This window comes from Rhipicephalus microplus, chromosome X (genome assembly GCF_043290135.1).
Source record: "Rhipicephalus microplus isolate Deutch F79 chromosome X, USDA_Rmic, whole genome shotgun sequence".
In the NCBI taxonomy this organism is placed as follows: domain Eukaryota; kingdom Metazoa; phylum Arthropoda; class Arachnida; order Ixodida; family Ixodidae; genus Rhipicephalus; species Rhipicephalus microplus.
Genome location: NC_134710.1, coordinates 391,220,789 through 391,232,421, shown reverse-complemented (window position 1 = coordinate 391,232,421; position 11,633 = coordinate 391,220,789). Strand labels below are relative to the sequence as shown.

The following is an 11,633-nucleotide window of genomic DNA, read 5'->3' as shown; positions in this document are numbered from 1 at the left end:
GAACAGGTTTCGTTAAAAGGACTGACAACCAATGCTGATGGTACCCATTTTCTTAAACGCACTCAAAAGCGTACCGGGCAGAGTGTCTCATCATTAATAGTAACGCTGAAGGGGCTGTGAAATATTTATGATTAAAATGTTTGATCTGCAGTAATCATGAAGTTGTATACGCACAACACGTGCTGCAAACTGTGAGAAATAAGAGCGAGAGCTGTTTGTGAACCAAGGTTTGCTGCGCATACTCGTGCATGTACTCAGCACCGCGGCTCGACTAGTTGCCACGAAGGCAGCGCTACTTCTCAGCATACATTTAGTACTTCGTAAGCAGCACAAAATGAGTGGGGGTGGATAATTATAATATACATACTCTAATTTTGAGCACAAATTATGACATGCATGAAAGCATCAGGCCAAGTACAGCAAAGTGAATGACTCCATAATCCAGCTTCAAGGTTTTCCTGCTAGGCCACGCAACACAACAGTAGTTTGCAACTTTTAAACACAATTTAACAGTATGTCATACTCAGCAAAAAACATGCTTGAATCTGTTGCTATAATTTACTTTTTTTTTCATTTATGTTTCGATCTAACCACATGTTCTGGCCAGTTGTCGATCCCTTTACCATTTACATCATTTTATTTATAATATGTGAATCGCATTAGCTTGATGCTAGACAGTGATATACTGTTTCTGAAGCTCAGCTTAGCCCATGTTGTCCACAAAATTTGCTGTATGCCTACATATTTTTGGACTGTCAGAGAAGTTCTGCAGTGCTGCCCACCTTGTGCGACATTGTGGTACAGAAGTCACCAGCATGACTGCGATTGCACTGCCACCTCTGACAACCATGCCTAAAGAATTTATATAAAGTTTTAAAAAGCTTTCAAAGCGAATGGTAGATGCACTGTTTGGTGCATTGGTTTTGGTTTTGTCTGGTACATTAACCAGATTTCATCACCCTGCGGTGATTATCAGTGGCCATCTTTCAGAAATTTCAAAGTGGCTATGAACTATTCACAGCAAGGACTTGAATTTGTCCGTATGACGCGACCGCTATTTCCACTGGTTAAAAAGTTAATAGTGTTAATTTCTATAATTACTGAGGTGATAGTACGCATCTGAGGATGTCTTTTGCCACTGTAAAGGGAATGCCACGGGCAACCCGCAGATACCACTTTTCTGTAATTTTTCGTTAGCAGTGAACACATTTTTTGAAACATCCTGTAAGAACACATTAATTGCTATTAAGCAAATATAGATTGTGAGCATAAACTATTTTATTGTAGATTGACTCAAGGTTCCAAACACAGTCTGAAGAAGTTAGCTTAGAGACTCAAAGTGTGATTTGTTCATGGTGAAAGCTGGAGAAATTGTTGAAACAGAGGTAGAAGGAGCCAATGTACAAACAGATAAGGCAGTTTTAAAAAAAATATTTATTTCTAACACTATTAGTACTTTCTCATAAAAACTAGAGTGCACTAAAAAAAGGCAAAAAAAAGGGCACCAAAAGGTGTCATCTCACATCTCACCGGTATAATTCAAACATAAATCCAATGGTATTTCACATATCAACCAACACTCTTCCTCCGCTAAAACATTTGCGATTGGAGAGATCAATGTAAGTACTAAATCTATGTGAACTCGGGAGCCTTCGAAAGAAAGCATAGCAAAATTATTTTAAAAAAGTTCGATTTAAAAATATTGCAGTTTGTAAATGATATACGAGCACACCGGTGTGACAAATGAAAATGTTGTTAGAAAAAAAGTTTCAGGCCTGTGCACTTCTAATAGAATACTGACTGAAATTTCGTTGCAAGCATATAAAACCCACTTTAAATAATAGTGCTACATAAATATGTATGGCAAAGGATACAAACAAAAGCTAACAAGCACAAGTTATAAAGTCTCACAGTTGCAACAAGTCAAGTGCACAGGACAGAAGCTGTTAATTGAGTACACCATGCACAAAATGAATATTAAAAAGTCACAGTTTACCATTGGAAACACAGTTGTTGAATTATATCATACATGACTAAAGGCATACATGGAACAGACAAAAGTAAGAAATGCTACGTAAAATGCACTTTTAGCAGATACCGTCGAAATGCATGGAAAATAATTGCCGACTCTAATAAGAGCTCAATGATTGTGGAATGACAACGTAACGAGTCCTACTCGTTTGTGAACCTCGAATGAGAAACATAGGAGCACAAAGAAGGGTTATCCCTTGAAATGAGCAAAAGTACACATCTAAAATGTGTGTATGCATCCGACACAGACTATACCAGAAATGTTATCGCAACAGACTTGCTAGTACGACTGAAGTGAACTAGTGCGTGAGTAACTAGTTCCTTGAAAAAAAAAAGTGTCACAGCCGACCTGCATTTTGTGTGTACAGTGGACACCAATTTGGATGCTGAAAACTGCACACACTCATGGCAATTGCAAAAAGTGACAATTACAAAGATTGGTGACCAAATTCATTGTGTCATGCTCATGCTCGACCGTGACAAATTACATTGAGATGACAAGGTTGGAAATCGTTCTTGCTGTTGCAAGGCCTTGTGAAAAACTGGCATCTGCATTCTCTTAATGCTGATAACACAATGCCCCTAAGTTTGAGTTCTGTTTTATGGCTTCGGCCAAACCACACAAAAAATGGTGTACAGCAGGACGAAAAAGGGGAATACATCAATGTTGTTTCAGTCTTATCTCCTAGGTTAAAAATATTAGTGACGCTGCGCTGCTAATGTGGTAAACAAAGTTAGCTCAGAATTGTTCAGTATGACCCATGTCTAGATTAGCATAGCTGTCCTACACCCTGTCTGCAATATGTATCTATATAACCATTATAGAAGTGCAATGGCCTCCTCACGTCTGACCAGTGATGTTACCCTGGTAGTAACCAAACATTCCAATTGTGTTCAACCTATGACTAGCAGTTAGATAAGGTGACTGAGGAAACATCAAGTAGTAACCAGAAGAAAACACATTGCTTTCCCTTTCTGCTACAAGCTGCTCAGTCTTTGGGAAGAATTAATTTTACTTTCACCTTCCTGAGCATCACCAGGCTGGTAATACATTATCTTAGCTTGCTGCTTCAACATTCTATACTGGTGCTCATAATTTGTGGCACTACTGTAGCACTGACCTGAATGCCAAGGTAAAATTCTGAAAACACCGATAATACGTGTGTATAATGACTTGAATCCAGCCTTGGCACCAATCTCGTACACAGATTACTTCCACAAAGACCAACAAAACATTATACGTGAATTACACGTTCAGATTTCTGCATCTTCAGCAGCATGTTACTCTTAAAGGCAATGTTAAGCCGTTTAGGAGACGAGATATCCAGGAACTACATAGTGCCTGCTGTGGGGTTTCTAGTTACAAACACACTTCGGGTTACGACCCATCTTTGAAATCAATATCAGAGCTAAAATGAATATATAAGAAGTTGCTCAATAAAAATGACAATGTTGCTACTAATATCAGGCAACTTCCAATGTTTGGGAATCGGAATAAATATGTTGACAAAAAATTGGGTCTTAAAGCCACCTAAAAAATTTTGATGGCCTTTGCCAACACGCACTTAATTACACAAGATAATTCATTCAAGCAGTAGTCTTTCATTACTTCCTTCTATACCACCTCATGTCTCAACAGTAGAAATCTAGAAGCCTTCCCCAGAAAAAATGCCTTGGTAGACATTCACTGAATTCCTCTGTCACGAAATGTCACCAGCCACCCCCTGGAGCAGAAGGCAACTGAACTTGCTCGATTGACATGCCATGGAAGTCACTCTGACATCTGCCAGCAATTTCCACCAAACACACATACAAGCTGAACCATCCTTGCTTTGTTCTTTGCTTCACACTGCTTCACAAACATAAAGAACAAAATAACATGCATGCATATGCATGTGCTGATGACGGCACTTCGAAGGCACAGTGGAAAGACACTTGAAATGTTTAACACACAGATACTTTGTGGCTGAGCTAGAAAATGTTCACCGATAAATTAAAGCAAAATATGAAGCCCACATTGCCGCTATTACAAGTTCTCAATGTGGGTTACATTCCAAAAGTGCTTCACAGTATGGCACTTAGCTATAGCTAGCTATCTGCGCAACTATGAGGAGCCCTTTTCTTGAGAAAGTACGGTAATTCAAGCACATATATAAAGAAAAATGGAAGCAAAAATAGTTTCCAAGTATGTTCCTAGCACACAAGGCACAGGATGGTTCCTAACCTCACATTCATCTTGTCAGCATCACTACATAAAGCACGATTAAGAGTGCGCTTGTCGTGAAATGTCACTTAAAGGGGCTCCTATGGGATGAGAAAATGCATTTGGGGTGCACTAACCTGCGAACTGCATATAAGCAGCAGAGCAATGCTGCTTATCTGTCTCGCGAAACTCCTGCCGATAATACACACCACAAGCCAAATTCAATATCAACCACGCTCAAGTTTTAAAGTATTAGAGACAATAAACTTAGGTCCTAGATATATGAACCACAGAAGGAACATTGGAAGCCTGAGAGCACCCTAAGCAATTTATTATAATAGCTTTGCTATAACTGGTTCCTGTAGTGTTTTCTAGAAAGTGGCTGTCTGGTGATGCAAATAGTGCAACATTTTGACACTTACTTGGTTGTCTGCTTATGCTGCTACACAGGGCCTGAGTGGAGTCTTTTCGTGACAAAGAAAGCGTCCTTCACTATGACACCGGCATGTGTAACCGAAAATGGGTGCAGAAAAGCTATAATGATTCAAGCTGTTTTAATGCTGGTAGGCATTTCTTCTAGTTTTATGGGTCACAGACCTTCACAATACACAAAAATAGAGTGTAAAAAAATGTCACGTTGGTCATCCCTTTACACTGGCTGCTATATCACTCATAACTCAACTTATGCAAGCTTTCTTTTTATCACAATGGCACTTCACATGTGTACATTACAATGAACCTGGGCATGATTGCACTATTTCATGCTCTAATCAGTTGATGTCGCATTAGACATAATCTGGCTAGAAACTGCAAGGGCAGAAATAATGGCTGCAAGAGCTAATCATTAGCAGCATTTATACTGAAGCTCGTATAAAAAATGGTGCGCTTGCCTTTTCTGCATTTTAAAGCTTTATTGCTTCAGGCATGCCCACCGATATATTGGTGTCATAAAATGTGCAAGCCGAATTTTTTTCTGCAAATGATGGTGCGGGCCTGGTGTTTGAAACCGCCCCTTTCACAAGTACAAGCTCTTATTACCTTACCACTCGCTTACACTTGATGAGTGTAGTGAAAATGCTTTTGAAAATGCAACTCTGCTGGAAAGCCAACTTGAAATTGTCAGAAGCAGACCACCCTTTATGCTTGCTCAAACTTGCTTACTTCATTCAAGCTCAAACACTTCCTGATGCCACCCATTGTAAGCATCGTAAGCACAGCACAGTCTTATACATACAAGATATTCCAAGTAGCTGAATGGTGCAGATACACAGTGAAAATCACAAAATACAGTAAAAAGAGGAAAGGGTTTTTTGCTTCATGCTCAATTGAATAAGAAAACCTATGTCGACTCTCTGCTTGGAGAACTATTAAAATAGTCTTCTAGAAGTTTCCTCTGGAGTGCCATTTCAAAAGCAACACTAGTGTACCTATATTTCAGGTACAAGTGGAAAACCCAGACATGTTAGCATAGATAGAGTGATTACCTATGCTGCAAGCAATGCAAGACAGAGTGCAAAGCAAGGATGTGTGTCAGCCAAAGACAACAGTGATGGAACAAAATGGTGGTGCACTTAAGGTGTAAGGGGCTCTCCCAAGACTGGCCTGTTGCCTTTCTCCTAGCAATGATGTCCAGAGCAAGGTGAAGCAGAGAGCAGATGAGGCCGACTAGACGTCTGCAGTGTCATCGCCTTCAGCACTTTCGAGGAGTATTTTTGTCTCCGGCGATGACTTCTTATGCCTGCAATAACCATATGGCGCGTGCGCAACCATCGATCAATAAAGTGCTCACACAAATAAATAGAAAAACGTGTGCTTTTTGAACTTTTTAAAATTTCTTGTTAAAAATGGTAAAAGTAACCTCAAAAGTTCGATTTACAAATTTTAGCAACCTTCAATATTTAGCAACTTTCCATTTGTTAAAAATTTCAATTTCTCCATTTATTTCGATTTCAAACTTTGCATGGCCTAGTACACATGCTATAAGTATCACTTGGCTATAATGAGACTCTGAAAATGCTGTTAAATTGTATCTCTACCTCACATCTTTACAGTGGTGCAATAATGTGTCAGGTTCTACAACCAAAGCCAGACATAGCATCACATTTTTTGTCTTTTTTTGAAAAAAAAAATCGGCCTGGTATAGTGGTTTGTTAATTCGGTTCAAATTCGCATACAGAAGATTTACAACTGTACACATTTGCTGTGCGTGTAACACTACCTGAAGCATCAGAGAGCAAAGATTTCTTTGCAAGATGAAGCTAGTTGGTTTTGTATTACTATCAAGGTAAATTAGCACAATAAAAACGCACTGAATACTTAGTCTTCCTTCCTATGTCTGTGGTGCTCTTGTTGGACTACTTAATTTCATCACCTCACTTGTAAGGGTGCATATTAAAAAATAATCCGGAACGAAATACCATGGGTGAGGTCAACACACAAGGAAAAAGTAGATAAATGTGGATATGCTTTCAAAAATGAACAAACTTGTTGGGGTGCGTGGAAATCTCAAGCTACATGGACAGGCCCTCCCAGAATAATTCAGAGTGCCAAACACACAGCCGCTTGCTTGCTGGTAGAGTGCAACGGTAGATAAATACAGGCAAGGTTTGTGCATGCGTGGTCTACCTGGTATCTTCACAGCGCGTCTAGATTAGCATTGTTTTGCTCCAAGGGAGAAGCGTTGGGTGCTTTTCAGCTTTATGGCAACGAGCGCCAAACGGATAGGGGCCTGTAGCATACTACGCACCTAAATTCATAAATATGAAGGCATGTAGATTCCTTGCCACATTTTATCGTGATTATCTGCATCCATTTTGGGCAACTACGTGCGAGTAAGGCGGCAGTGCTACAATTGCACTGATGCCGTCTTTGAAACCGTGAGTTTATTTTGCGACGAATTAGTTCCTGCTTTAAAGGGACACTAAGGTCAAATAGCAATTTACCTCACAGTGAAAGCTCAATGTATGACAACATTTAAAACGACAATATTATCAACAACAGTGCCCTACTTACCGAGAAATTAAGATAAATGCATAAGAACATAAGCGCTGCAGTAGGACATTTTCAAAGTGATCCCGATGACATTAGACGGACCCCCTACAATTAATCACAAGTAATCAAACCAACTGCATTGAGTAAAGAGACTTCAGTGCATCAAGAAACTTAATAAAATGCTGCTTGTTCGTTTCTGTTTGATTCATCGATTGCCGGTGCGGTGTTACCCAGAAGACTTCTTATAAGCTGGCGCAGCGTCACTTTTTTTGACATTTTGAAGTCCAAGAGCCACTGCTTGCCATGCTAGCGAGGTGCGCCTTGGAAGTTCAAAACAAATTATGGCGTCTCTGGGAGCGAGAGTATACCTCCGAAGACGCCTGGGTGGGAGATGGGCGTGCTCTCGTCTATACAACGCTAGTAAGAGATAGTCTGTCTGCGCTCAATGCAAAATAAGTAGCATAATATATATAGTTATATAAATGTAGATTAAGAAAATTGTCTTCGATTGCCGTACTACAAATAGAAGAAAGGTGTACGCTTCTTGTTGGCGTTTCGATAGGGAACCGATCTCGAGATCGTCTATCTTCTTCATCTGTATATACATATATAATCATGCGGAGCTTTTTTTCGAAATGGACTAAACTAAAACTGGCTCAAATGAAGTTTTTCTGCCTATACATATCTCAACTTTTCTCAAAAACAATAATAAATTACTAAATATTATTATTTATTATTACTGTTTTGGAAAAAGTTGATGTAGGTATAGCCAAAAGAACCTCATTTGAGCTAGTTTTAGTTTTGCTTTTAGCCCATCTCGAAAAAGGTCCTCATTTATGTATATTGTAAGGACGCAAAAGCACGCTAAGGCACTGGCACGAGTTCGGCTAGTGCAATGAAAAGGAGAATGAGGCGGAATAAAGAGCAGGCGGCCCAGCATCATCTCGTCTCTTATTTCTCACAATGACGCAGTCGATGGCGAAGTCTTACATCCTGGCTTCCTCGTCCATGGCACCCGCCAACGTGTAGCAGTAGTAAGCGCAGCTCGAGGACAGTGTCCAGGCCTCCTCAACACCTGCTCACCTGCCGCCACTGCCACCACCGCGGAGTGTGAGCAGATACACAGGTGTAGTGGTGTGGAGCCACCGAGGAGGCGCCTAGGCCTCTTTGGCGGCTTCACATCACTACACCAGTGCCTTCTTATGACAAGGGATGCCATATATGCGTCTTTGGCAATGAATCTCGCCTCTATAATCACCGAAACTACCACATACTCTGCGAACTGCACCCATAGCTCACCGGGTGCCCCATTTGACAACTGCGCAGAAATGTTACGTGTCATAATGACACTACCTTGTCATCTTGACCACCTGTTGACAAGCAACTCCGAGCTCTCGTCTGCCACTTCACTACTGTCGAGTGTTAGAGCAGCGCCGGCATTCCGAGGCTTTCAGGAAGATGTTTTCGGGTGGATTGAGACCATCAACTCACTCGCCACCCTTCATGCTTGGCTGGAAAATCACAAATGGCTCGTGGCCATCGAACACCCTTGAGATGCTGCTAAGGCGTGGTATGCCTATGAAGGAATCAAGCAACGATCATGGACCGAGATATGTGTTTTTTGTCCACTTTTCAATGCTTGCGACCCGTTTCCCGCTGACCAAAAACTAATACTCATGAGAGCTGTGAGGCACACAACTTCAATGATGCAGCTCAAGTGTCCACGAATTTGCCTTCCATTGGAAATCGAGCTCTCATGTCACCCCCTTGATTGCCTGTTGGCACCACAAAGGATAGCTTCTATGGCTGCTCTACAGAAGATGCTGAAAGCATGAGTTGCACTCGCTGCTTGTCTTTGTCTCTGCTCCTGTATTTTACATCATAATGTTGCTAAGGAAGGCCGAGACCACGTGCAGATGCTGGGCCTTGTTGTACTTGGCATGCCTCCTGTACAAGAACCGGAAAAACCCCTCGCTTTCATTATGGTGCTCGCCGACCCACAGGAGTCGCATTCTCAGCTTCTAGAGAAGTCACCTACCCAATGTTCCCTCTATTTCTTGCGGTACAGGATACAAAAGAAAGGAGAGAACATGTTAAAGGGGAGATGAGATTCGAAAAAATAGTTGTGTTAATCTGTAGCCTAGGGCAATGAAATTTTTGCTGTATATGTAGGCTTTTATCCTGGTGTCAAATATGTATGTAGCTTTATATTGAGTTGCATAGTTTTCGTTTCATGCGATGACAATGTGTAAAGTATAGTTTTTTTGGACAAACATTTTATGCCGCTAAACTTTCATGATTCTGAGCCATTAATGGCTCTTATTGTTTACATTAACTGTAGAATGTAAATAACTATAAAAAAGTGTGTATGAAACATTTTATTGAAGAAAAAAATTGTAATAAAGTTTTTAGAATCCTCAGCCCATACTAATTGCTTATATTACGTTATAATATTTACACAGGCAATATCAAGTTTGAAAGGAGATAGTTACACCCTTGACATTCTAAGGAATGTGTCGACAAAATTTCATCCGATTGGGCTATTGTAAGTACCAAAAATATAATGTTCAAACTTGCAAAGTTGCCCCAAAATAATAATAAATATTATTGGGGTTTAACGTGTCAAAACCACCATGATTATGAGAGACACCATAGTGGAGGGTTCCGGAAATTTCAACCACCTCGGGTTCTTTAACGTGCACTTAAATCTAAGCCCACGGGTCTCCGGAATTTTTGCCTCCAGCAAAAATGAGGCTGCTGCGGCGAGTTACCCAAACATAGATTTAGAGAAAAGCACAATTCAAAGATATAAGAAAAAGCTCATCCATGCGGAAATGATATGTTTTTTAAGATGATTGCTTTCATCATGATCACTTGGCAATCATGATTATTTTGAGCATGTGGCTTCAGTAAACTGCTCCCGCAAAAAGCAAAAGCAAGAAGTCAGGTGACTATTCGCAAGAAACTCTAGACAATGAGCTTTTTTTTTTAGTTTTTACTAGCCACTACGTGCTCTTTAAAAACGATTTTAACCTACTTTGAATTTATTTACAATCTTCAGGTTTTTTTTGTCGTGAAAGTAGAGAAACTAAACTTGTGAAAGCAAATAAAAATAAAAAATGCAATGTTAAAAAAAAAAACTATTTTTTTACTTGCATCTCCCTTTAACCGGCACCTTTACTGAAACTGCCAGGACACGCCACCATCTTCTTGGTATGAAGGTAATGAAAATAAAAAATGTAAGCTCAGGAAGCAGACTCGCAACTGCAAGAAATGCATGGGAAATGCACACCAAGGAAACATGTCAACCCGGTTGACTCCTTGGATGCTGCTCTGGCATCCTCCTGCGTGTCCCATTTTTTCCACGACCCAGCCAATGTCAGCCACCTGATTTGCGGTTCACAGCCGACACAATGTCTCTTTGTGGCAGAGGCCGACGGCTGTGACAAAGCCAATGTTGCCCCCCAGAATGTCCGTCAGCAGGGCCGCTATCACCTAAAACCCTACTCACACAAAACAAACCACAGCGGTAAAGCCTAAGCTGCTCTACAGAGTTCTCTTGGCAAGCACGTCCAGACAGGCTGCAACGCTGAAAAAAAACAACCAGCTAGAAAGAGCCAGTGCAGACCACTACAGACAATTGTGATAAGTGACAACGAAGTGTTCTACAGACATCATGCGTGTGATGTCAGAAATTTCACCGGGAGCACCTTGGCCGCGTATGTTCCTGACTGCGCATGATGACCTTCTTTCAAAGAGTGCAATGTGATAAGCCGGTGTGTACATAAAGTGAGACGAGAGCTTCAGGAAGCTTTCAAAGTTCACAAAAGAAAACAAGAATGTGTCAGCTTTCCGTTCATTGCCCTTTCGCAAAAAAAGATCTGTTTCTTCGAGAGCCGACTGCAGGTGTAGGCATGAAGAACCTGATAGTGGGAGCATTTCACTTTGCTGGTACTGTGATGTCACATGCATTTTTTTTATTTCCGTCTTTTCTCTCTTTCTTCAGGTCTCGTGACAATAAATTCAGTTGTTAGTGTTGTGTATGTGTACATATTGAAATTTTTTGTCCTGTCATGGCGCACAGATTCACATTCAGTGTGTACCAATTCGCCTGTCAACAATCTGTGTTGCAATCAATCTGATATTGACTGTATATGTTTTCTGGAAGTTTGCATAGCTTCAAATAGTAAGTAAAATTCCAGTATGAAACGAATCATTAGCAAACACTATAAGAAAAATATTCAAAGTTTCAAATGTTTGCCCACCCCTAGTAATGTCCTAAATGAGGCCGGCTGGGCGAATGAGACACCCCTGTTGGGGATTGCCAATTAAACTAACTAAATATTTGATATGCAAAAAAACCATTGACCTTATTTCACTTAGTCGTCAAATACAATGTTGTCGCAAT

General features: G+C 40.5%; 1 protein-coding gene across 5 annotated transcripts in view; it reads right to left on the bottom strand.

Annotated features, from left to right (window-relative positions):
- Positions 1 to 1,415: 1,415 nt before the first annotated feature.
- LOC119161011 (solute carrier family 53 member 1) overlaps positions 1,416 to 11,633 on the bottom strand; it is a 264,235-nt gene continuing 254,017 nt past the window's right edge. For all 5 annotated transcript variants that reach the window (XM_037413324.2, XM_037413322.2, XM_037413323.2 and 2 more), the window contains one exon: positions 1,416 to 5,972. In XM_037413324.2, the coding sequence (XP_037269221.2) occupies positions 5,851 to 5,972 (122 nt within the window). In that variant the 3' untranslated portion in view covers positions 1,416 to 5,850. The remainder of the gene's footprint in view (positions 5,973 to 11,633) is intronic.